The sequence below is a fragment of the Botrytis byssoidea genome, assembly GCF_014898295.1.
Source record: "Botrytis byssoidea strain MUCL 94 chromosome Unknown BBYS_037, whole genome shotgun sequence".
Taxonomy (NCBI): Eukaryota; Fungi; Ascomycota; class Leotiomycetes; order Helotiales; family Sclerotiniaceae; genus Botrytis; species Botrytis byssoidea.
This window is the reverse complement of record NW_024065878.1, coordinates 162554-188964: the sequence shown is the minus strand read 5'-3', so window position 1 is coordinate 188964 and position 26411 is coordinate 162554. Positions and strand designations below refer to the sequence as shown.

At 43.1% G+C, this 26411-nt stretch overlaps 9 protein-coding genes across 9 annotated transcripts; 4 read left to right on the top strand and 5 right to left on the bottom strand.

Annotated features, from left to right (window-relative positions):
- Positions 1–1455: 1455 nt before the first annotated feature.
- Positions 1456–2892, top strand: EAE97_011458 (uncharacterized protein; the record flags this gene model as incomplete). The annotated part of the gene is made up of 1 exon (XM_038881973.1): positions 1456–2892. The coding sequence occupies one exon, from the start codon at positions 1456–1458 to the stop codon at positions 2890–2892; it is 1437 nt and encodes a 478-aa protein (XP_038727199.1).
- Positions 2893–3969: 1077 nt separating this feature from the next.
- EAE97_011457 (uncharacterized protein) lies at positions 3970–4880 on the bottom strand (the record flags this gene model as incomplete). The annotated part of the gene is made up of 2 exons (XM_038881972.1): positions 3970–4701; positions 4761–4880. The coding sequence occupies 2 exons, from the start codon at positions 4878–4880 to the stop codon at positions 3970–3972; spliced, it is 852 nt and encodes a 283-aa protein (XP_038727198.1).
- Positions 4881–9944: 5064 nt separating this feature from the next.
- EAE97_011456 (uncharacterized protein) lies at positions 9945–11188 on the top strand (the record flags this gene model as incomplete). Its single annotated transcript, XM_038881971.1, has 3 exons — positions 9945–10104; positions 10182–10460; positions 10521–11188. 3 exons carry the CDS (start codon positions 9945–9947, stop codon positions 11186–11188), a joined length of 1107 nt encoding a protein of 368 aa, XP_038727197.1.
- Positions 11189–11514: 326 nt separating this feature from the next.
- On the bottom strand, positions 11515–12754 carry EAE97_011455 (uncharacterized protein; the record flags this gene model as incomplete). The annotated part of the gene is made up of 3 exons (XM_038881970.1): positions 11515–12514; positions 12577–12662; positions 12722–12754. 3 exons carry the CDS (start codon positions 12752–12754, stop codon positions 11515–11517), a joined length of 1119 nt encoding a protein of 372 aa, XP_038727196.1.
- A 335-nt stretch (positions 12755–13089) lies between these two features.
- Positions 13090–13945, bottom strand: EAE97_011454 (uncharacterized protein; the record flags this gene model as incomplete). Its single annotated transcript, XM_038881969.1, has 3 exons — positions 13090–13336; positions 13382–13869; positions 13934–13945. 3 exons carry the CDS (start codon positions 13943–13945, stop codon positions 13090–13092), a joined length of 747 nt encoding a protein of 248 aa, XP_038727195.1.
- Positions 13946–14657: 712 nt separating this feature from the next.
- Positions 14658–16470, bottom strand: EAE97_011453 (uncharacterized protein; the record flags this gene model as incomplete). Its single annotated transcript, XM_038881968.1, has 2 exons — positions 14658–16021; positions 16071–16470. 2 exons carry the CDS (start codon positions 16468–16470, stop codon positions 14658–14660), a joined length of 1764 nt encoding a protein of 587 aa, XP_038727194.1.
- A 1562-nt stretch (positions 16471–18032) lies between these two features.
- EAE97_011452 (uncharacterized protein) lies at positions 18033–19471 on the top strand (the record flags this gene model as incomplete). Its single annotated transcript, XM_038881967.1, has 4 exons — positions 18033–18366; positions 18422–18966; positions 18993–19347; positions 19400–19471. Exons 1-4 carry the CDS (start codon positions 18325–18327, stop codon positions 19469–19471), a joined length of 1014 nt encoding a protein of 337 aa, XP_038727193.1. The 5' UTR covers positions 18033–18324.
- A 2758-nt stretch (positions 19472–22229) lies between these two features.
- On the top strand, positions 22230–24121 carry EAE97_011451 (uncharacterized protein; the record flags this gene model as incomplete). The annotated part of the gene is made up of 4 exons (XM_038881966.1): positions 22230–22622; positions 22680–22732; positions 22789–23495; positions 23574–24121. The coding sequence occupies 4 exons, from the start codon at positions 22230–22232 to the stop codon at positions 24119–24121; spliced, it is 1701 nt and encodes a 566-aa protein (XP_038727192.1).
- A 689-nt stretch (positions 24122–24810) lies between these two features.
- Positions 24811–26251, bottom strand: EAE97_011450 (uncharacterized protein; the record flags this gene model as incomplete). Its single annotated transcript, XM_038881965.1, has 3 exons — positions 24811–25761; positions 25837–25868; positions 26128–26251. 3 exons carry the CDS (start codon positions 26249–26251, stop codon positions 24811–24813), a joined length of 1107 nt encoding a protein of 368 aa, XP_038727191.1.
- Positions 26252–26411: the final 160 nt, after the last annotated feature.

The following is a 26411-nucleotide window of genomic DNA, read 5'->3' as shown; positions in this document are numbered from 1 at the left end:
AACATACATTGCAATACATTCAGTTCTCGCGATTTTTCATCATTGACATGTGGTACTGCAGGACAATCATACTTTGTGTAGCAAAGGGTATTGCTGAGCATGCCACTGAAGTTTTTAATAACATTCAATCTGTAGATACAGCGAGTGGAAATGCAGAATGCTTTTCTGTGCTTTGTCGTATGAACTGTACTTCCCACAAGCTTTGTGGACACAGTCTTTTTCATTTCTCAAAGAAAATAAAAACACCGTTAGACTTGAAATCCACGCTGTTAATGTTGTATATTACACTAAACAACATGTAGCCGAGCATTTGCCAGATGTAAAGCAGACCTTCCGAAGAATAGATTTCTATTCCCGAGATTCCGGGCGCTTAGAATCCGAATAGTCAGTGTGAAATGAGCTGAATCATATTAGAGTTGATAATTGAGGTCAAGCTTGTAAAGTGACGATGCCTTTCTAGTCATATCTAGATCGCAATCACGTTGTGTCGCCGTCAAATTTTGCTTAATATCCCATTTATGATTCTTGGTACCCCACTTTGGTTCAAGAGGCTGGGAATAGATGTCTGCACGTTATCGATATTAACCGAACGCGTTTGAAGAGAAGAACAATGGAGTTTAAATTAAAATATCTGGCTAACGCGTGCTCCACCACCCAAAAATAGAGTTCATTCTGGAGTGAAGTAAGAATTTAGCTTATTGCGTGAGAAATGGGGGTAGAATCGTTCATATTTATGCTTCGGGTGCGTGCACTAAGTTGCAAGACCCGCTAGTGGTAACATCTCGGAGCCAGGATAACGACGCCAACACACGTGGATTCAAACGCAAAATCTTTCTACATCCAAAATTTAAGATTTCTTCAATATGTATGCGAATCCTTCCGCCCACATGGTAATGGAACGCTATTGACAAAGATTCAGATACGGGGCAAGCTTGCCTTCTTTCAACTGTGAAGGATCTCCCAGGATCAACAATGGCTAACCCACACACTGGGTTGAAACTCAATGCGGCGAACCTTCCCGCTGCTAATCACAGACTCAGGATTCCTCCATCCAAGTATATCATGAATCGTAAAAGGATACTTGGTCCTATATGCTTCCAGAATTCTTCCATTGAAGCAAAGGTTCGAAATACATGATATATGATTGGTCAATCAGATCCAGAGGAATTTGATAGAACTAAACCCCATGCTACTTGCCATCTGGTATCTTACAGATCTTGAGATGAGCCGCGAGGGACAAACGACATAAAATCCTTAGTGGGATGACATGTAAAAGCACAGACGCTTTTCAATATCTGGCTCAGCGTTTGTTCTGACATTTAGATATATAAAGTCTGGCGTCACCTTTGATTATCATTCCAATTTTCACAGCATCTTCACCTTCTTCACCTTCCTCTTTCTCTACTTCCTCCCTATATCCTCCTTCAAGTGTCAATATCAATTACCAACATTGAAATGGCTATCTTCAAAGTTACTCCATTGCTTTTGGCTGCTCTCACAAGCTATTTCTCCCTTGGAGCATTTGCCGCGGTATCAAACATCACTTCTTCCGTCACTATTAACAGTGTTACATACCACAACGTTGAGTATGTTGAGAGAGATGTGGTCGTGATTGGTGGTGGATCCTCTGGAACCTATGCAGCAATTGGTCTCCTCGACGCGGGCAAGACTGTGGCGGTCATCGACAATAAATCTCGCATGGGAGGTCACACAGAGACCTATACTGATCCTGCAACGGGAATATCAGACGACTATGGTGTTATTATCTTCCACAACATCGAACTTGTCAAAAACTATGCTGCACGTCTTAACATCACTTTGGCAGCGGCAGACACAACAGAATATGTTCAATCAAGCGTGTATGCCGATTTTCGAACTGGTCTTGAGAATTCTACTTATACGACTGCTGACTTTACCGCTGGCCTCATGCTGTACATGGAGCAACTTGCAAAATATCCATACCTTGAAAATGGCTATGATTTACCAAACCCAGTACCAGAAGATCTTTTGCTCACCTTTGGGGAGTTCGCAATCAAATACAATTTCGGCGATCAATTCCTTGGATTCATGTTCAACTTTGCTCAGGGTCTGGGAGATTTATTGGCCAAACCTACTTTATACGTGCTCAAGAACTTTGGTACCGGTGTCATCGAATGTTTTACCACTGGCTTTTTAGCAACGTCTGCACAGGATAATAGCTTAATCTACGAATCGGCACAAGAAATTATCGGCAACGACAGCGTTTTCCTGAGCGCAACAATTGTGTCAGTAGACCGAAGCGGTGATTGTGTTCAAGTCCTCATCAGCACTCCTTCCGGCTACAAATTCATCATTGCCCAAAAATTGGTCTCCAGCATTACACCTCAAATTAACAATCTTGCAGGATGGGATCTTAGCACTTCGGAGAAAACTCTTTTCTCTCAATTCAACAACTCCGGATACTACGTTGGTGTTTTTGGTAACACTGGTCTCCCAACCGGTATCTCTGTTGTCAATGTCGCCGACAACACCACTTACGGATTCCCACCTCTTCCAGCCGCTTATGCCATCAGCCCTACTGCCATCCCAGATGTCTTCAATCTTTACTACGGTTCCGCAGTCTCTATCTCTGACGACGAAGTCCGTGCTGCCATGTATGGCGAGCTTGAAAGACTCCAAATCACCGGTATGACCAAGAGCACACCAGAACTTCTCGCATACAGCAGACATACACCATTTGAGTTATGGGTTCCAGCTGAAGCCATTGCTGCTGGTTTCTACAGTGATTTGTATGCCCTTCAAGGTCAACGAAACACTTTCTACACTGGATCTGCTTTCCATGTTCAAGATTCTACTATGTTGTGGCAATTTACCGAAGCATTGCTTCCTAACATCACTGCTAGCTTGGCATGAATAGCTTTTTTTTTTTTAGGAGGGGGCCTTTTTTGTACATAGTTTTAATGAAATTTTCGCAATGAATGGATGCATGATGGATGGATGAAATTAGGGTAGCACATATATAAATAGCATACGATACCAAAATGAAGCAAACTATATCTGCAATGATAGTCTGGAAGGACTCTGACGTATGAACTTGCCACATTTTAGATTGATTTGAAGGTTGCAATTTCAAGGGTCCATTTGAATGTTGCATCTTACTTTCGCCTTCGCCTATCCGCATCGAAGCTACACAACTATTTCACCGATCTCTCCAGTAGCATTGAAAAACCACAATCACTCACGTCTTACACTCAAATCCAGTATGTAATTTCATCTACCTCTATCTTCGTTCCTAAATGTGTGGAGTACTTACCAAATCCCGGCCCCACTCCCCGGTTCGGTTCCAGGCCCATCACTTCTTCACAACCACCCGAACCAGCCAATTATAGAACATCCCACCTATGGCCCTTCCAACCCACCATACAAATGCGCATTGGTTATGCATTGTTCATCACCCGTTTAATTTGCGAAGTATCTTGATTTATTGATAACTTTACTCGTACGGGACGATGATTTAGTTTTGCGGGCTTAGATATTCTGGGTTCTGTCCGTGTCAATGGACTGGGTAGGGGTAAAGTGGGTTTTGATGTCTGACATGGTGTTTAGTAGATGAGCGGTACTGTAAGACGGGAAGTTAGTTGCTATAAGTGTTTGACATAAAGAGCGCATGAAGATATGAAGAAATGCAAAAAGGAAGCATCACGTGTATATCATGTGGATGGGGTTGATTTGTGATGGATGGTCTGTGCCTGTTTTCTCAGCTGAAAGACTGCATCCACAAAGCACGTTGATGACACCAAAACAATGCAAGAAGTCAACGTTCAACAGGTTTGAATGTAACGAAGGGCTATTTATGTCTTGGGCGAAGATATGAGGTTGGCTTTATATTATGACTGCTCTCATATCCTCGCTATTTCCTTGATTCTATCAGACAGATTATATCCTTCCGAGTCTACTACATCCTTGGAGCCGGAAAGAGATCTCTTCCCTTCATACTATTCTGGTTAGGAAACTAGTACCCAAGATCCAGACCCCAACTCTCTGTACATATAAAGCCGTTATCTTTTTCTTCAAATCCTCGGCGCTCGTTGTCACTTCTAGCAAGATCTCACAATTTTTGATATACTGTCCAGTGTTCTCAAGATGATCTCTCCCATATCCATCCCAAATCTGCTTGTGGCTCGGCACTACGATCTTTGGTCGCAAAGTCTCGATCTTAGCAACAGCTCTTATCCACTCTGCCCTTAATTCCGCGGTATTGGTCTCAACAAGATATTGAAAACATTCTCCATACACGGCATCGCCAGTTATCACGAGCTCTAGACAAGGAATGTGTAACACTGTCGTGTTATATGTGTCCGACTGTCCGAATCCGACAGCTTGAAGCAAGTGATCCTCAAGATAAAATTTTCCCTCGAGAGGTAACGGCTGGATTGTTTCATCCTGGGTGGGTATCTGATCTGGAAATGTAGCAGACCAGGACTCGACAAATTCTGCAAAATTCAATTGTTCGGCTACATGTGCTATATTTCGTTCAGTGGCTTCAGCAATCATATCAGGAAAATGTTGCTGGAGAACTGGGATCCCAAGGAAATGGTTGTCTTGTCCGTGAGTGATGTAAATGTGGGTTAGGGCTTTGTTGCCGATAATTGCGGAAACCCAGTCTGCTAGTGCATGAGACGTTCCAATGTTGACTGGAGCATCAACGAGGACGGCAGTCGACTGGCGAAGTGTAAAGGATGTAGGAGAGATTGTGTAATTATGTTATGTGATGGGTCAACAACAGGAAGCTCGGGAGCGTGAAAGACGTCCCATAAGAATGGTGTTGCAGGACGCCGGATTGCAACGGCCAAGCTGATCGGGATGAGGATGGAGGTGAGTACTGAATTGGAAGATAGCATTGTATTGAATTGTTTAGCTCTACTTGTTGATGAATTTCTGTTTGAATTTTGTTCCACCCCCTTCCTAGGAAAGTCTCTCTTTATATACACTTTTCAATTATCCCAGAGGCATGCAAGATTACTCGTCTCCCCAGACAACCATCACAGCTTTGTCATATTATGGTGCATTAAGTCCGCCCAACGTAAAGCCACCATCGCAGATTTAAACCAAGATAGACAGAATACTCAGCTTATTTATCCAACATATGTTCAGTAAACGTTTAGTTTGACTCGCCATAAGATAGAAATTCTTTCAAGCGAGCTTACATGTCAAGCGTCATGAAAATTTGTAAGCTGCGCGGAATACGTGTGCTCACTGTGTTGAATATTAATCACGGGAAAACCAGAATGCAATCAACTTTTTCGGTGTGGATTTCGCTTGGAATCTATTTGAAATTCGTGGTCTGAAACCCGGACGGCTCTATGTATTATCTTGTGTGTTGCGAGTTTCTTCCCTATAAGTCTGAAAATTGCTAGCAACGAAGACGAAGCCTGTAAGTTGTGGTCTTCCAGTGTGCAAATCCAAGGAGAGGTTCACAGGCTAGCTTCTTTGTTTTTCATGTGCGAATACATTTTTATGGAGGGACCAGTAATCCAATGCCTTCATTCATAGTCACTTTATCGAGCATTTCCATACTTGACAATTTATTATGTTTCAAGAAAAATCGACAATAGTTTCTCGAATTTCACGATTCACCCACGAGCTCGCATCGGGTTTAGTGCGACCACAAAAATATACCAGCACCACAATCTCACGGTACGGCAATTTTTGCCTTGCTCTGGCCCAAGAGAATATTGTCAGTAGCTGCTGGAATAATATGTTTCCGTCGGGTGGAAGGTATCCAAGGTTTTTTGGCGTTGGAAGGGGTTGTGGTTACACCAAAACGCAACTATTCAGGTCATCTAGAATCAAGCAAGCAAGCAACCTACTCCCTTTTTTAAGCTCCAAATATGCACTTATCTTCTAAACCCACTTCTATCTTATTCACAAACATGAATATCTCATCCACATCTTCGTAGGTTACGATGAAGCTCTTTTGGAATGAAGAATTGTACTTTAGATCTGAATGAAATCTATGAATGCCTTCATTCAATAAACACTATCATATTAGGGCATTCTTATCTTCGATCCATCAGATTATGGCAAACTATAAGGGCGTTCTGTAGTGGAGAAAGTCCCGCGATTCGCAATCTCGCCTCGCAACTGATTGTAAGTTTGCCTTCGAATCCTACTTCCAGTTTGATAGGACAAACACCTGGACTCAGTGGTTCTTTCATTATATTGATGAAGTGATAGAAAGACTTTTAGCAGAGAATGATGTTCATGAATCATCCTGCGCTAATTGAAGATGTATGATATTGAAGAACATCAGAAGTTGGCTATAAAAGGCTTCGCTTTGTAAGTAATTATTTTTCCATCCTTCATTTCCATCATCAAATACAGCTCGACCTCTGGAAAAATTCACCGACAATTATCAAAATCACTCAAATCAATACCGATAGCTAGGCTTCCGAGCCGAAATAACACTTCAAGCCTAAGCATCCAAACAGAACGTAGCCACAGCTTAAGATTGACTGCGACATCAATAAAATCCTGATCCACCTCAATCTAATCATAACTATGAATCCCTATCATGTCTACGTCTATCCGCACCGTCCAGGACCTCCTCCAAGGGGCCATCTAACTCCCACCAACATTCGCGACTATTACGCATTTCCTCAAAATCGACTTTCACCTCTTAGAATCGTACACGACGGTAACAATCAATCGAATGAAATTGTACGAAGACAGCCCGTGAATGTGGCTAGAACCATGGAGCCTGATGCGAGAATGAGTGGGCCATATGATAGTCCTTATGTTCGATATGTTGCTTATCGGAGAATGGGATGGGGTCTGTAGTGTTGAGAGGCGGCTGTGAAGGTGTGGTGCGAGTTGGGAGTGATGGAGAAGGAAAGACATTAGCCTGAGAGCGGAAGATAGTCTGAGGGTAGAAACAATGCTTGGCAAGAGTGTATAGGGCATGGTTTTCGCATGAATATTTTTAATGATCTAGAGATATAGATGGAGAATTAATAGTAGACGTTGTATTTTCATGTAGCTTGTGCAATGGTGCGAAGATGATAAATTCTACTGCTCGATACAATTAATTGAGTCTATAAACTTATAATCCAATCTTCCGGACTATTGTAGACTCATGAGGCTTTTCCACAACAACCTGCCTCTTCTATGATACGTAGACTAGCAACCCTTGGTCACTTCTGGTGGATTTTGTTTGGAAAGACGGATGGTTTCGATAAGCTCCAACGTCATTTTCCAACACTGAACTGTGGCGACATAACAGGTGCGCGTGGTCGCGTTTATAACGTTCCCCAGTAAAACAATTGAAAGAAGAATAACACAAGATGGAAGAGGTACGCCTGAAAGCTGTTAAAACGATACATAAAAAGAAAAGCAAAAGCACATACATTTCATCCATTCAAGGCCATTCTTGAAGTCTGAGTCGCTATTTGCGGTACTGGTTCCAGCACCTCCGGCATCGCATAACCATTTACAGGAACAAATATCTGCAGCCCTTTAGGATCCTGAATTGGCGGGAATTTGAAGCCAACTCCTTGGAAATCGAACTCAGTAAGATGCAAGGACGAAGGTAGGTTCAATTGCTGAAATATATCAGTCGCATAGGTTTTGTGTAGATATATCCCGTTGTGACCTTCTCTTTTGTGGTCGTATGGTAATTGGGGTGAGATCTCGGGGAGACAGAGTATGATTGGCACATCGCTGCCGTGTCCTGATGTGTATGGATGAGTGAGGCGTTTGCGACAGACTAGACACCATGAGGGCGTTGGGTTACTAGAATCCATCGTGAGGGGTAGTAGATGATGGTTTTGGATAATCTTGGCAAGGGGTTTGATAACGAAGAATACGCAATTGCTTGGGGTAGAATTCTGTTGGTATTAGAATAAGTGATGCGATGCGTAGATGTATTGGATACTTTGAGTCTGGTTATCATGTCATATACCGTGTTTGAATTCAGAGATTGTAGAAAATCAGAATTCAAGTCATAGTATTTATTCGAGGTCACAATGGAAAGAGCAATTATGGTGGTGGGCACGATGGGAAGAGGCATCGTGATGAAGGAGCAAGATTGTAATGGGAAGCTCCTTCCTCAACTCAGTTCGTCGTAGCTTTAACTTCTCAGATCTTCTGCTGCTACATAATTATCAATGGACGCCAACACAAGTTCATCACCTCCAGAGAAGTACGTTCAAATTCAATTTGCGAACAAAGTAGAGAAAGTTCTAGCTTCGAAGATTTCGTTGTCCACTAAGTAGCGCCCTATTGTGACATGAGTTGTTCCAAGCAGGAAGAATATCAATTGACCAGGTCTATTTTGGATTCGCCCATCATACTTCGCCTCGCCTATCTTCTCAACATCCAGAGCGATGGCGTATTCTATGTTACTTAAGTTCCGTTTTAAACCACGAGTGAGTCCTTTGCACCGCTTTCCATTTTTCTGAATTGATAACGTTATTGATTCGAAATTCATCTATAAAAGGATACAATCAGCATTTCAAGCTTTCCCTTAATGATCCTGCCTCTTTTGGTGATCCGGAGCCTTGTATAAACGAGCAACGTCGGGGTTGAAGATACTCAAAGCTACCAAGCTGCATTAGATCTGATACGCACCAGAAGCTCATGCTGCCTCTCGAGCTAATGAAATTCAATTAGATGTTTGCAACAAACTTCCTAAATCTCTGTTGATGACTTTCGGAACACACCGTGAAAACTTGGAAGAAATCTATAGCATTTCAGCTCTGACTTATCTGTTGGAAGATCCTCATTTTTAGTGACTAATCCTCTGTGGCTGGACCCGAAGTACTCGAGTGATTAGTGATCTAATCATTCCCTGCGTTCCACACCCTAATACCCAATGTGTGCATGTCGTCGCTTCAATGTGCTTTTTTCATCAACATTCGCTTTATTTACGACAGAACTTCCCCAGGGCATATTTTATAGTACTCCACTTCGGCCCTAAGAGCTGTCCAAGCAGCCAAGCTATACGGGGGTGAGTGGAGACGAGGGAAATTCCGCAAGGCTTCGGCAGAAGTAAACGAAGTCTCGGCTCCCTCAAGCTACCCCTGCTTTGACGTGGTGATTGAATTGCCATTTTGGGAGATTATGGCTGGGAATTCAACATTTCGGGACCGAAAGCTTGCTGGAAATTTCTTTTATCACATAGATTAGTAAAAAGAAACGAGATCGAGATTGATTCTAGTTTTTTAAGTTTGCGGACATAACGGTCATTAACCAATACGGAGATATCAGGAACCAGAGATCGGTATACTCCGCTTAAACGCATAATTTTCATAAATTATGATGGCACAGATGGGCACTGACTAGCTTCCAATGCACGGACTCAAAGCCGGGGAGATCATTGGTCTACCCCATCTTATCTTGTTCTAGTCAGGGGCTTCGTCCAATGTTGATTCAACCTTCTGTGAAGTCTCCTGCCTTGCACCTCACATACAACGAAATATGTATGGATATTCAGGGGATCAAGGTTGATTTTAAGGTTAAGTGCTTCGGTAAAACAAGGATGTTCAGCCTACCGAGTGACATTCCTCTCACGCAACCACATCTTAATTAGAGATGATACTGATTGCAGCCGATGTCAATTGACCTTCTGTATAGAGTTCCGAAGTTATATTTGGAGGGAGCCGTTCGTGAAACTTGTGGAGTGCCGATCTCGTCATCATTTATCAGCGATGGAGAGTTTTTAGAAATCATTGCGTTGTGATAAAACTGGCGGGTAAGCATCGGCATAGTGCCAGTGCACAGCAGAAATGGCGAGATCATTGCATTTGGTCACGATCAGCCTCGTTGGCAGATGTATCCATGTTTTCTTTTGTGGGAAACATATATAGGTGCTTCCCATCTTCTACGGTGTATCTTCATTTCAGAGCAGACCACGGGTTGTGGAGTCATTTTTCACTCAAATCATTCCTGCTTCAACTCGATCCAAAATGTATTTCTCAACTGCAGGAGCACTTGCCTTGAGCAGCGTCTTCGGCACTTCATTCGCCTGGGTGAACAATGTTCCAATCGATACTTCGACACTTGACGAACTTTACCACAAAGCCCTCGAAGAAGATAGAAAATTAGTCATAGCTTCAGGTGGTGATGGTTAGTAACTTCTCCGATGGCTAGCTTTGATCTCATCGTTTTTCTGTATGAATAAACATGTATTGACACAATTATAGCCGGAGTCCAAGGTCAAAGCATGCAAGCAGCTTGGGCTGCGCGATTCCCAAAAATTACTCTCGATCTTACTGTCGACCTCTCCAAATACCACGACAGTCGAATTGATCGAGCGTACTGGGCTAACAATGAAACCGTTGATATCGCCATGCTCCAAACTCTCAATGATTTCCAACGATGGAAGGAAGAGGGACGCTTACTGTTTTATAAGCCTCCGACTTTCGCTGATCTCTATTCGGGAGAGACGGATCTTGACGGTGCATTTTTGCCTGTTAACATTGGTTAGTATTTATTGCTTGATGAACTATGCTCGAGTATGTTGTATTGACTATTTCCTCCAGGCAGCTTCGGAACTTTCTCCTGGGACAGTACTTATGTCTCAGCATCCGACGCTCCAACCAGCTATGCTGACCTCCTAGACCCAAAATGGAAGGGCAAGATTGTGGCCACCTACCCCAATGATGACGATGCAATTGGATATCTTTTCTCCATCATCATCGAAAAGTACGGGTTTGAATGGCTCGATGCTCTTGCAGCACAAGACGTTCAATGGGTCCGCGGAACTGCCACCCCAGGGTTCGTCATGCGGGACAACCACAACAACGCCACCAAATCCGCATCTGGTTCTTCCCCTAAGGGAAGAGTTCTCTCATTCACCACTTATCCACCCTCAAACGAAACATACTTTCAAATGGCGCAACCAGCAGCCCCAGAGCAGCACATGGCATGGGCGCAAACAGCTGCGGCTTTTGCTTCTACCAAGAGACCTGCTACTGCTAAAGTTTTCTTGGCTTGGGTTACCAGTGATGAATGGCAAAAGGCTTCAACTTCTGGATCACCTAGAAAGAGCTTAGATATCGGTGGCACAGTTTATACGAGTAACACAACACAGACTAGTCAATTCAGACAGTTTATGCAAGATCGTAGAAGAGTTGAGTGGTGGAAGTTGCAGTACGAGACTACGTTGGGAACGGCTCAAGGAGTCAGTCCTTTGGCCTTATACCCATAGTTTCAGAGATCGGTTGGTCTAGAGGCTACAGGAGAGCTAGTGGAAGTAAGAACGAGGAGGTATGAACGGACGGGATTGTTTGTATAATGTGTGCTCCGTGTATTTTTCAAATTGTATATATTTTAATAGTGTAAAAGAATTCATGGGTTACCGTTGAGCTATTGCAAGAGTGCCTGCCACGAGTTCATTTGAAAACCTGCTCCTGCTAAACCAGACCCAAACAACAACTTCGCCGACATCATTCTCGTCAATGCTGCTTGAAGTGAATATCACAGGATATTTTATGTCTTAATTCTCCCTAGAGAAAGTGCCAGAAAAATACTTATTCAGCTGAGTCTGATGTTTATATCCAGTAAAGGACTTTGGAAAGTATCACTATAAGTACAGAGTGGCTTATCGATCCATGCGCCTGGAACGAGGTTCATTAAAGGAGGATCTTCGATGAGCGACCTGAATTTCCCAGCAAATTGATCTGTTGGTTCTGAGAACCAAAATTTCCAATCCTCAGCACGAGAACCGTAGCTGAATCCGATCAAACTTGAGAATCCTAACTCATAAGTGGGAACTGACTTCTCAGAGCGCCGAATATTCAAGGTGTCGACTCGGCTTATGCGACTCAAAGAAACCAATGACTTAAAATTGCTGCGCTTTTGCACCTTGAAAATAGTTCGTTCTTTGTTGCCATATTGTTCTAGATCAATACCAGAAGACTGCAATATCTTGATCCAGTCAAATATTTGCCGTTCCCTGTGGTTTATCCCTGTATGGAACACAGTGTCTTCCAAATTCTTCGGTAGAAGTGTAAGTCCACAATGGCCAGTCTCATGGAGAGAAACCTGTGCTGCTATCAAATCCCGTAGAAATTCTTCCCATGGTTGGTGTTCAGGAGTTGAATAAGAAGTACCCCTGGAAAATTCTTCTTTAAACTTATAATTCCTAAAGCTGGTGACCTCCAGACACAGGACCTGGAAAAATTCCTTTAGCGCTTCTTCATTGTAGTGCAGCCTGGCGTGAACCGATAATTTTGACCCGCCTAGTAACGATCTGATGCACTGATGGTTATCATGAATCTTCCTGCGTTTTAACATTCTTGCCGCAATGCTGCATTTTTCCGAGAATAGGGGCTCCTTCAAGAATGTGTGGTGCTGTATATAACTAAACATATCCTCAGGCATTTCTGTTTTCTCGAGAAAGTGACTGTTGCCAGAAAATTCTTCTTCCGCCCCTCCTCCAACAAGGATGTAAAGTACTTTCAAAGATTTCTTCCGGGTGTCGATTCTACCTTTCGAATATGGTGAAGAAATTAGATACTGCAAAGGGGTGGCACTAGCATTTTTGTTCAGCTATTGCGGAACATCTAGTCAAAGTGAACTTCGTAAGAGTCTTACCCTGTGCAATAATCTCCAGCTGAAACATCGGCATTTGCAGAAAGAAGTAACTTACATAGATTATGATGACAGTTATATGCTGCTATCTGTAGAATGTTAGAGCCGTTAAATAATCCAAAGATTCGGAGAATTTTTGAAGACTCACATGGAGAGGAGTTGCTCCTACCCACTCTTGCATAGTCTTGGGTTGAAAAAAGCGGGTACTGCAATAAAATCTGTCATTCACAAAACCTGTCCGCTCTCGTAGCATCCTTTGCACATTGAGGATATCACCACTAACGACACAATCAAAGAAAGGCGTATTCCCGTCCAAAGTGCGACATGCTTGAAGGTTGATATCCTATCTCAACGAGGATAAATCCTTAATGTACATACATTGCCAAGCCCTGCTGGATATCCAAGCCGGAGGGTGGTACACAGTTTCGGACTTCTGGAACGCCCCTTTGTGGTTTTTTTGATAGATTTTTGCCTTCCGATTAACCCAAAAGTGAAGGTGATCCAATTCGACGAATTCTATTGTTTCATAGTTTGGAACGGTTCTTGTTCATAAAAATCATTATCCACAGGGAGTCTAGTTTTGGCCTTCGTGGTGATATTAGCGGTTTGCGCTAGGACCGCGCTGTCCAGAGATGCTTTTGTACTAAACGTAGGCTGCGGAAGTTCTGAGTTCAAGAGGTGATTCTGCCAGTGTTGTAAGAAATGATCGAGTGACGCTTGTACATTTGAAGCGAGAGTTGAGGATTGTTTTTGTAAAACTGTACTACGACCTGTCAGTATAATATTAAGGATAGTTGCAGAAACTCACTTCATCTGCCAAGATATGGCTAAATGCATGGATCTGGTGGCATTTTTCATTCTCTTCTTCAATTTCTTTAATTGCTCCGCCTTCAATAGAACGTTGGCAGAGCCCATTGTGCGTTTCCATTTTCGATTGGAGTTGATATCTGTGGTCAGGGCGTTGACAAGCCCGTCTAATTTCAAAGAAGCATTCTGACATAGTTTTATACTTTGATCAAAGAATCCACCTGTAGGTTGACATGAAACTGTGAGCTGCGCTTGCTCCTTCAAGATACTGCGAAGGATGGTATGGTGACTTTCAATCTCGTGCACAAGGATAGCGATATCGTCGGGTGCGTCCTGAATTTGATCCCAGTAATTTTTGAGCTTGATGATGCTAGACGCAAGGTTTCCAGCCAACTGCGCGATACTGATCCCACTGGCAATAGTTCCCAGAACTTCGGCCACCGTTAGTGATTGTGCTGAAAAATCTATGTTCAATCTGTATGAAAAGGTCTGAAGAGCTGGAAGATTAGTTTTTAAAAGTGGGAGGGGAGGGGGGGATGGGATATACAAGTACCATTCTATTCATACTGCGCCATGTGAGGCAGTTTGAGGCTCGATAGTCGTACAAATGCAGTCAAGCGCACCAGACTCTTCTTTGCCACCACTATGTGCAAAGTGGCACTAATCAAATGATCGGAGAATGTATGATCGGAAGCTTGCATATTGATCAGGCAGTGTCGTGAGCCGTGCGACAGCCATATCGTCACGCATTACCAATCATTGTTCCAAAGAATAGGTTCTCATCGTTTGACGGGAGTGGAAACGGGAAGGCAGGTTTCTCATTTGATCCAATTGTTATTGCAGTACAAGAGCTTGTATTCCCAATAAGCAGTTATAAGCACTCTTTCGAGTCAACTGCCATGGTTTGAACTGCGCTGCGAGCTCAAATTATCTGCACTCAAACGAGGGGCACCAAGTCCAGTAAGGCTTTCACGAAGCCATAAAGTTACATTGCGAAAACGCCCAGAGCTTCCTTTCTGAAATCGTAAAGACCAGAAGGAAAAGGAGATTCTGGTAATGATGCGCGTCAGTGATGAACAAGATTCCTCGCTGAAGTGGTATGTTGTTGTGAGGACGGAAAATGGACCGTGGAAAACATCGGAGGATAAGGCATCTCAAGCACGGGCCACCGTATGATGGAACTTTCAGGCTACGAAGTGGCACATTAGAATGTAGCAAAATTTTCGTGTTGAACTAATTACATGAACCTTTGATTATTGGTGTAGATACCTTGCCTATCAGTACTGAAACTGTTCAATAACATCCTCCCTCCCTAAGAAGCCACATCTCTCCACTAACCTCTCTCCCACTATTCCGCTATTCCCTCCATCACTTCCGAGCTTGCTCATGCCCCCATTTCCACCTCCAATGACAAAGATCTCTCCCTCTCCTCCCCTGGTTGGCCACGCGGATGTCCACCCCGCCATCGATCCATTAATCTTCGACGGGTCCCCATATTTTCCAAGAGAAATCCACGACAACGGTAAACTCTTCGCTAACGCATAATCACTTTCAGTAGGCTCAAAAACATATCCTGGAAGGTCGAAATCCGTGACATTGAAGAGATCAATATTATTGAAAAGATACGCAAGCTCACTTGTGTGGATAACCCCAAATCCAGCATCACCCGTAGCATCGAGATAGGAGGTTAGGATTGTTTGATTTCCAACGTACAAATATGACGGTGGATTTGTAGTGTTGTATTTTTTAGCCATGGCTTGGCTAAAAAGAACAGTGGGGCAGGCGAGCAAGACATCGCGAAAGACCTGGGCGCAGCGATAGTACTCGGCACTTAAGTTTGCGCTGGGATCGGCTTGGAATTCGGATACAGGATACAGATCTAAGAGCTCATCAAATGTAGTCATATTGACACCTCTGTACAAGTTGGACAGGAAATCTCTTGTATCATTTGCGGTTTCAATGGTGATAGATGTGAAGAGTGTGGCGTCATCTTCCATCCATCCACCAATAATGGGTACTTTGGCAAATTTCCCTTGTGCGAGGAGTTTCGATGCTTTTTGAGGAAGGAAGTCTTGGTCGACAATCGGGAGATAGATATCTCCGTCATTGCTGTCAGCGCTATCGACTTCTTGGTTAATCATGAGATTCAAGAGAGTCTCCATGGAGAGTGATCGCAAGCAGGCAATCGTGGCCATGGATTGATAATCAGTAGTATTGCATCCAGCAAAAGCAGCAACTGCAGCGGTGGAATTGAAGCTGATGTTTGAAGACATAGTTGGCTCGAGTGCAGTACTTTCCATTACAGCTGCGTGAAAGGGTACAGGCTTCGAGCCTCCGTACGCGAGAATTTGTAAACCCACGCTCAAACCTCCTGAGGATTGTCCGAAGATTGTCACTTGATCTTTATCTCCCCCAAATATTTCAATGTTCCGTTGGATCCATTCAAGAGCCAATCTTTGATCCTTGAGACCCACATTGAGAGACTTGTTTGGTCTCAGAGCTTCAGAAGCTGCAAACCCGAAAATATTGAGACGGTAGTTCATTCCAACATAGATTACAGGCTGACCGCCTTCAACAGATGCATGGATAAGTCCATCAGGTGCAGTGGTCCTCTCATTGACAGTGCCGTCAATTAATGCACCTGCAATGGTTAGTGGATTCGACTAATGGAGATTCATAGACTTACTTACCTCCATAGATGTAAACCATGACTGGCAACTTTGAGCCATCCTTAGCCCAAGATGGTCTGGCAATATTCAGATTCAAGCAATCTTCTGAAATATTTGTGACGTTTGTTTGGAACAAGAAACCCGAGTCTGGAGGCTGAGGGCAATCAAAACCCGGGATCGTAGCATTGTAATGATAGCCGTGGAGAGGGACGAAAGCTCGAGGAGGGGCGAATCTGTTTTCACCACTTGTATCTAAACCGTATCGGATACCCCGGAAAGTTTCCACCCCTCTGCTAGAGGTAATTCCTGTGTACGAGACATTTGTCCTGTGGTCCAGAACATATGGTTTAGCGTTAACATGATCAGTCAGTACAAATGAGATCAATAAACATGTCGTCGACCGCAAAGACGAGAAGAGCATCTCGACTTCAAGTAAATTGAGGTAAGGATTAGGACGAATGATCTAGAAAAAATTTCGAGACTATCACGCCTTTTTTTTTTAATAGAAGTTGCATATCCGGTTATCCCATCTAAATCTATGGATCCCACTTTGATCATTGTGAGGCATTTGTTCTCGTAAATGAGATCTACAAACAGCGTCCGATTTGAGTTGGCACGTGTGGATCTCCTAGCTCCACTCAAAATCCCGGAAGACTGATCTCAAGTTCTCAGCCCTTTGACTTCTGATTCACTGAGGAATTAACTTTTAATGTCAGCGATATTCGAAAGCTACACCTGGGCAAGCATGAGTAAAAAGGTGTGGCTTTGCCAAGTGGTTTTTGAGAATTGTCCATCAAGATTACGTCATGAATGATTTTCCAATCGTCAATTCTCTCCATGCTAAACCACTCCGGCTAAACCCACTGACGGTGCGTCCAGGGGAATCAATCCATCTCTTCGGGTACGGTCAGAAATTTTTCGAAAATGCCGATTTCGCATAGCCCCTGGCTGGAAATTGATTGATGCAGATAAGATCGCAAGCATGTTGCTTGCTATCTTATCTGATTGAATGTCACTGCTGTCACTATCCACTGCCTATCCCAAAAGGAGGTAACCATAGTTTGAGGTACTTCTTCTTGAGTCTCGACTCATCGATTCTGGAACGGAGAGTCGCATACTGTATGAACTCGCTGACTTCATATCAAAATGGCCCTCCTGAAAAAATGTATGTTGTCCCTTATACCTTAATTCCGTGTGAAGGAATCAATAAAGTTGATGGAAAATAGATCAATTGCGATGTGGCTTGACAATCGTAGACTCAAAAATTTAACCATGGTGAGGAAAGTGGTATAGGAAGTTGTTGATTTGATATAGTAGGTGATGATCTGCTCGAAGACACAGAGATTCCCAAGAATTGACTTCTGTACAATTTGGAGAGGCTCTCGCTGGATATCTACGCTTTTGATTGAAGAACGGCTAGACAGAAAGTGTCAATGCCCCACTTTCTGACACATGCTTTCTCTTCTCCGAAATTGCTCCAGAAATATCCCAACGCGTGGTGGTCGGCGGAAGGGCTCGGAGGAAACCCGCCTCTGTAAACTGGGCGGACACGGTAGACTTTGTTGCGAAAAGGGAATAACCCGAAACACTTTTCCCGAGTGCATAGTAAGCTTCGGCATGGAAGAGTCTTCGGCATGTAAAATACTAGCACATCTTGGCGGGCACGAGCATTTTTGAAGCCGATTTGAATGGATGTTGGTGTTTTGTGGTGAATACTGCTGAACACGAAGTTACAGATAACCATGATGATATATTCGCATAGAGAGTGATCGAAAGCTAGGCTTTTGAACGTCTCCGGCGGACCGGCGGAGACTTGAAAGGCTGATATGTTCAAATGATGTTGTAAATGTTTTGCACTGCTTAGACATCAAGCCATGTAGGTAAGGCTCCACCATAGCTTCTTGGCGGGATTTCGGCCGCCGCTCGCCGTGATCGTCACAAATCTTGATGCTCATTGATCAATTGACCATATAATTTTTCTCGATTTATCAGCGATGTGAGACTTGTAGGTGAATTTGATGGATTCAAACTGGATGTTTTGATGATGTTTACCTACCTACATCAATGCCGTGAATGGAATTGGGTCCGTCGATTTATAATCATGACTTTGTCAGGATAATTGGTTCGACAATCGAGCTTGATGAAGTATAAATATGTCGACAAAGATGGCTTCTCTGGAGATATATACAGATAAATTCTGAATTCCAAGTCCTTTTCAGCTTCAATCCTACAGATTTCTCCAATCTCTTTCTCCACACTTCCACAAGTCGTCATCATGGCCAAAACTATCGTCGTTCTAGGAGCAACTGGCATACAGGTATCCTATCTTTCACCTTCACACTACGAGTGGCTGATACTTACATTTATCATAGGGTGGTGCTGTAGCTGCCAAATTTCTCTCACTAGGGTGGAAAGTCCGAGGGATCACTCGAAATACCTCATCGCCATCAGCCCAAGCTCTCTCAAATCAAGGCGTAGAGGTTGTCAGTGCCGAGCAAGATGACCCAGCCTCACTTATCCCAGCTTTCTCTGGCGCAGAAGCAATCTTCGCTGTCACAAATTTCTGGGAACCGTTCTACAAAAAGTATGAAGAGCTTTCCAGGCAGGGAGATCGGGTCACTGGTGAATACGCTGCTGCCATTGAGATTCGTCGAGGCAAAGCAATTGTCGACGCCGCGGCCAAAATTTTGCACGAAGAAGGGAAACTTGAGAGATTTATTTGGAGTACCCTGCCCCCTTTCAAGAAGTTGAGTAAAGGAAAATATACCTATGTGTACCATTTTGATGCAAAAGCGGAGGTTGCGACGTATTTGCAGAAAGAGCAGAAGGATTTGTGGGAGAAGAGCAGTTTGCTGAATATGGGCATTTATACAACAAATGTGAAAGAATATGGGGACTCCTTCGGATTAAAAAAAAGGTATGACGTCATATTTCCTGGCTGAGAACTCGTGGAACTGATACGCCTACGAAGGATGATGGTTCGGGTGAATATGTTTACCACAATGCCAGTCCAAATGAAGCGGAACATCCATTTGTTGTACCGACTGATGCAGGTGCTTTCGTGGAATTGTTGGTTCGAAGTCCTCCAAAGCAAGACTTATTGGGAGTTAGCGAAGCAGCAAGTCTCGTTACCTTTTTCGAGATCTGGGAACAGGTAACTGGGAACAAAGTCACTTGCGAAGAAGTGACTGTCGAAGCCCACGATAGGGCTCGCCCAGGAGGACTTGGAAGAGAAGCAGCAGAGTCCATGGCTGCTAGTGCGGAATTTGGATGGGGAGACCTCGTCTTGCCTAAAGATGTAAGTTCTATCCCATGCGATATGAGAAAAATGTTTGAACTGACGTGTTCAGCTTGATTCCAATGTCAAATTCACCAGTATAAAAGAGTACATGGAAAAGGCAGACTGGAGTGGATATAGATAAATCTATCTAAAGAGATATGAAGTATTTTTCGAAGCTGTAAATCACTGGACTGGTCTATCTAGAATAATGGAGATACCGGATTAAGATAACTTCTTGTATGACCTCAATAATAGATAGACAATGGCAAAAAAACTTATTAGGCACTCCAACAATCCATGACTAAAGAAGTTGGTGTAAAAATTGTGAGACTCGGGTTCCATCACCTCAGTGAGGTGAAGTTTGCATAGTTGATACCCACAAAAGCAGCGGTAGATTACAACACTGGCTTTGATGTTACACTGCATGCCAAAGTAGCAAGGATTGATTTGAGTTTGATGAATTTGTAACTCCACCCACAGTCCTTACATCCCAAAATTCAAATCAAGTCGAGATTATCGCTATGGGCAGCCAGTCAGGAGAGAGAGTTTGACCCAAAAGATTGTTGCCGGATACCAGTAGGCATCCAATGGAAAATTTTGTTCCATTAGACATTCGTTCGTCGGCATCTTTGCTTTTATGTGGATATCAATAGAGCATAAGAATGACATTTCAAAAAGTTACTGGTTAAACACTCAGGTGATAATAGTAAGAACAACACTGTATTTTCGATTTGATCCGAAAATTATGATGATAAGACGTCAATTTGAAGAAATCAAAGCAACCTGGCGTCGGCACGAGTGGGTTCTGAATTAGTAAATTCATCGTTCAATTTCGATCAAAATATTATCGGAAAGAGATGTGTTGCGAAGCAGAAGAAGCAAATTTCAAGGCAAAACCAAATCAAATAATAAATGGCAGACCGAGTTGGTCCATAACGAAAGCCGCACGATTGGATCTCGAGAGTAGATTTCTAAGGCCGCGGAGACAGAAAGAGAGATAGAAGGGGCAAGAAAAGTCTCCAGCCAGAACTGAAAGCGTCAGAACGCACATTTTGTGATGCCAACAGGCAAAACAAGAAGAAGCAGAGGAAAACAGAAAAGTAGGAGATCTCGCGGAGAGGTGGATTTGACATATGGACATCGAAAGAAGTGCTCATATATAGATAATCAATATCGCAATGTAATGAAGATACCTGTTTCGAACTTTTGATCAATCCTGCACATGAGACTGGAATTGAACTCGGATCTGAATGGAAAGGATGTACCAAAGATCCTACAGAGTAGATGGCATATTATGGCTTTCGCACATATATAAAACCGTATTTGATACTGCTTCACCATTTAATAGACGTCGAAAGCTTGTGAAACGATTTATATGATTGTATGTTGTCCTTCCGCGTAGACTCTATCAATGTTAAAATCTCCACCGAGAGAAAGGATTTCAATGTCCTTTTCAAACACGCCACTTTGAAGACTTCTTCATCTCATGATTAGGCAATACTGGCAACAATTCCTGCAATGCGTTGAGTTGACTCTCAAAATGGTTTCAATTGATAATGGAGGTGAAAATTCAGGATGAACGTGGGATGAAGAAAGCAAAATTTCTATGACACATCTTCATTTGTTACTTCCTTCCTTCCTATTTCGCCATTTGATTACATAATCACCTCGCCCACAATGCATCTCAATGAACAAAACCACTGATGTCTACAAATATGCTTTGATCTTCTTGATATCATTATCTTCTAGTCTATCTCAAAAAACGCGCACTCGCCGTCATTATCACGGTTTCCTGACTCCATTTACATGTCCATATCACGAGATTTACGTTCCTTGATCTCGCAGACCTCAATCATGCTTTCAGAAACATATGGGAATACAAAATCTCAACCATCTTCAGATCAACTGTGCATATGGTTTGTCAGTCGGAAGATTGAAGCCAATCATATCAAGCTCTATTGCTATCTTTAAGAAACATCATCACATCTAGCACAATGCTTAAGATGAAAATCTTCACCCTTTCTCCTTCATCCTTCGCAGCGAATTGAGTGATTCGCGTCGATAAGACAACAGGCAGTCCCTATCTATGTGAGCCTCGACAGATGAGAGCACCCTAGCAGTGTACTATCTATGAAAAGCCAATCGTAAGCAGATTGCAGCATGAGAATGAGGAAGGTCGCGACAGTGACGTCCTCGGAAAATGAGGATCTGATGCAGCCCTGCCTTTCTGATGATGGAATTCGAGCTCAATCTGGGGTGGGATCGGATGAGATGGCGAAATCAAGACGTCACGATATTAGATGCTGCGCAATAAAGACTATCAAGTGGTGTTCTCATACCTCGGTTTCTCTTTGGATACAAGCATTGTAGTGTTTATTCATTACTCAATTGAAATGCTTATCGGTATCGATATCTTTGAATTCGATATTCATACTTTCAAAGATAGTTCCGCTGGTTCTATCGTCTCAGGGCTCCTTATCGGTCCCAAACGCTGTGACCATTAGCAAGCATGCTCCCCAGATTCCTTATCTCAACATCCCGAACTCCCATCTCAACATGGCTCGCATGTCACTGCATGGCTTGTGTTGTCTCCGTCGCGTAGGACATCAATGATGCTAAGTATGCAGGAATGAAGTCGTTCATACTGCATAGCAAGGCTCAATGATGGGATTATTTCACGGCATTAAGCCTTGGATTCATAGGTTATAGTTTTCTTATCTCGGATTTGGAGGAGCTCGGGACATAATTTAAAAGAATTTCATACCCCATTTTTTTAGGATCCCTTAGACTTACGTTCGCAACAATTCTGCAACACATTATTCAAAATTGAATTATTATTTTTTGGAACTATCAACACAATTAAAAGATTTTGATAACGTCTTGCGTGGCTGCGCTTCCCCATGTCTGAGGAAACAGGCAAGTCCTCTGAAAAGGGGAAACGCGATGGCAGCAACACCTCATCCATATCACGATCTGAACAGATCGCAAAAGCCGCCGAAATGCTGGGTGTAGAGAAAGGTGAGACGATATCTGCCGATGACGAGTTATTGGCATCCCTGGGATATCGAGCTGAATTAAAACGCGAATTCTCATACACCACTGTGTTCGGACAAAGTTTTGGCTCTATGGGAATCGCTCCAGCAATTGCCGAGAGTATGATTTTCAGCTTAGGCAGTGCCGGGAGTGTGGGAATGGTGTGGACGTATCTGGTTGGATGTCTGTTGCTTATTCCAGTAGCATTGAGCCTGGGGGAATTAGGAAGCAGCATGCCTACTTCTGGAGGATTGTATTATGCAAGTCTTTAATACCTGAAAATCATTGATTGACTCATGAATATTAACACTTGACAGTGGGTTGCACGTCTCACACCACCACGGCAGAGGGCTTTCATGTGCTGGCTTGCGTACGTTCCTTCATCCGTAACCATTTCCACACAAAACTCTAACTGTGTCTTTTTAGGGGGTACATGAACGTCTTAGGGTATATCTCGATATACGCATCGACAATTTATGCAGCGACTCTTATTCTTGGCGCGATCTGTAGTATCAATACAGATTCTGCTTTTGTCGCTACAAAATATCAAAATTACGGCATGTTCGCAGCAACCACCTTCCTGACCTTTGCAATGACTTGCGTGCCGTCACAAATCCTCTCTCGTCTTAATATGTTTTACATATTCTTACAATTTGCCATGCTTTTTGCTCTGATTGTTGCCCTCGCCGCTGGAACACCCTCAGAACTTAAAAACTCTGCGAGTTTTGTCTTTACAGATTTCGAAAACACCGGGTTTTGGACAAATAATGGTTGGGCCTTCATGCTCTCATTTCTTACCCCAGTATGGGTTGTCTCCGGATTTGAAAGTGCAGCGACCATAGCGGAAGAGGCCAGTAATGCCGCCAAAGCAGTGCCATTCGCAATGGTCTCTTCATTGATTACAGCTGCAGTGACGGGATGGGCGGTTATTATAACGATTGCATTCTGTATGGGGACGGACGTGATAGGCATAGTGACGTCACCATTGGGTCAGCCTCTGGCACAGATTGCATTCAATAGTTTGGGAAAGAATGGAAGTGTTGCCTTGTTGGTTTTCCTGTGGCTTTCCAGTGTGGCCAATTGTTCGATCCTGATGGTTGCGGCTTCGAGAGAGACTTTTGCTTTTGCTAGAGGTTAGTGACACCACTTCGTTGCTGGCCGATAAACAATATTTTCATATGACAGAGGAAAGTTAACACAATTTTAAACAGACCACGGCCTCCCATTTTCATCCTACCTCCGTGTTCTCTCATCCAACAAAATTCCAATCCGTGCCATCTCCTTCGTCGCTCTTTGCACACTCACCGAAGGTCTTCTCATGCTCGTCAACACCATCGCCATAAACAGCATCTTCAACCTTGCAATTATGGGCCTCTACTTCGCTTACTGTATGCCTCTCGTATCCCGTCTTCTTTTCGGCAATTTCACACCTGGGGTTTGGTACATGGGCGATAAGATTAGTTATATCAGTGCAGTCTACTCGGTTATCTGGATGACTTTCATCTTTGTATTGTTATTATTCCCCAGCTATGAAGATCCAACGGCGGATGAAATGAATTATGCGGTTGTGGTGTTGGGATTTGTACTGATTTTTTGTACCGCGTATTATTGGTGTCCGAAATATGGAGGGAGGACGTTTTTCAAGGGACCAGTCAGAACGATTGATGAGGTCTTGGAGGAGAGAGGTGATGTTAGGGAGAGAGTGGTGGATGAAATTGGCGGGAATGGGACAAAGCGTGAGGATGGAAGTAGTGGTTAGAATTGGGTTGTTTTCATTCTTCGGCGTCAGCGTAGTGATGAGAAAGTTGCTTGTTTCTTCATAGAGCTTTTGTAGATCAAGATTTTCGTGGTGTATCTTCTGGGTTAGTTGATACACATTGACAATGTTACTTAATTCATCAATTGGTGGTAACTCATAAACGGTCTTCAATTATTTCAATCTATCATTCAGAGTCTTGAATTTCATCTTCCTCCTAATTCATGTGGTTCTCAAATAATTGTAAAAATTAATTTGGTAAGTTCTTAATCGAAAATTATTGCGAGTCGCTTCATTGATGATGTTTTTATAATAGATCCCGAGATACAAGAGTGATATCATCGGGAGTCATTTTTGAAAATTTCCAATAGCTATCTAAAATTCATATCAATGCGAACATGAATCAATCAAGTTGAGTGAGTCTTATGGTGATATTTTGTGAAGCCTTTACGTGGATTTCTGTGTGAGGTATCGAGGTACCTCGGTGATAATTATCAATAACGTCATATTAATACTAGCTACCAGCAACATATCTAGCTGTCCATAAGTCTGCCTGTGCATAAATGCACAGCCTCTGCCAAATCAAACATCTGCTTCATTCAGAAACCCATTCCAATACACGGAACGTATGAAGACGGACCTGATTTTACAAAATCAAATTGCCCAGAAGAACCCCCGATTCTCCCTCACCCTCACTCCGCTGACCATCTCGAACTATTGAACCTGCTCGCCACGGTGACTCCATCATTCCCCGCCTCGGAAATCCTGCCAGTGTGATTCCGTCTCTTTTCGTCATCGTTGCTCGCATTGAAATCCTGAATACTTTCTTCAACAAATCCACCATCGCATCTCTTCTTGCTTCTATCGACCTTGGAATAATTTTCTGGTTCCTGAAACCATAAGTTCCACGATCCTCCAACTATATCGTCTTCGAAAAGACCATTTCCCGCGAAGTGAAAGTAATCATTTGATCCTGTCGCTTTCTCCTTTTCATCGTCCAGTGGGAACATGTTCAATCTTGGTATATGACAGTCAGGAAATTGTCGCTTTTCCTTCTCGAAGGAGAATTGGAAGAATTTGGCTACGCTTTTCGTAGAAGCTACTGGCATACCGTCTTGGAAGTCGCTTTCTACTCCTGTGATTGTGACTAATTCCAACGCATGGAATTGTACCATGCCACTCCAGCATGTGGGCAAAAGGCCTTTGGATGTGGCTCCAGGTCCATTCTCGAGCATGATCATAGGAAGATACAATGATTTCACCACTTTTAGAATATTTGGTGCGCACTCTGCTAAGTCCCTCAGGTCGAGAGACAACTTCTGGTGATTGCGCGCACCTCTCTGACGGACCCAACTCCTATCTTTCCCCGGTCGTGTTGGATAGTATACTTCCAACGCCATTGTATCAAGATCCGAATTGAAGTACAACGGATCGCGGAATAGCGCCGGATTCTGAATTAGATCCTTGTATTGAGAAAGAGTTTCGTTCCTACTTTCTTGATTTACCCAAAGGGTTGTGGGCATGGTTGCTTGTACTGAGTCTAAAGTGATTTTTAGTCCTCTTGAGATGAAAGAACGATAGTGGCAAGATTGATTTGCAGTATGAACGTGTAGAGTGACGGTCCGCCCTTGGAAAGCTGATTGCTATATTTGGTTGCGGATCTCTAAGGGAAGTCGAGAGAAACATGTGAAAGACAACTCTTTCGTAGGTTTAGCCACCTGCGTTATTGCTGTGAGTCTCTTGGGTAGCACTGTAAAGTAATATTAGCTTGACACATAGAAAAGTGAATAGCTGCGATTGTGACAAAGTCTGGCCTGATGAATTTTGAAGAATACAGAACTAGCATTTCCTAGCTCTTATCATTGAACCGTTACAATAACTTCCATCAACCCTCTGTATTGTGCGTATCGATTATCCTTCCACTCTCTTTACTGACTCTTCAAACTCTGTAGGAATTCATGGAGTTTAGGTATGGTAACTGAACGACCAAGGTTGAGTCTCATACTTACAAGAATGCTTTATGCTGCAGAAAAAGAACCCTAGCATCGATCCTAGCATCAGGAAGAGGATTTTTAAGGACCAATTCTGTTTCTGGGGACTATATGCGTCGTGAATTCCAGAGCATTGGACCATTTTGAATGACAGATTTGGTGATTTGTTGTCGGTCTCAGGTGGAAAAATGGGTATGCAGTTTTGTGTTTTGTTAAGTTGAGGTTGCAAATTATTATGTAGAAGAGTCGCTATTTCGTGGATAGAATGGCAATAGCAATGGATGAGTAGGCTCATAGTACTT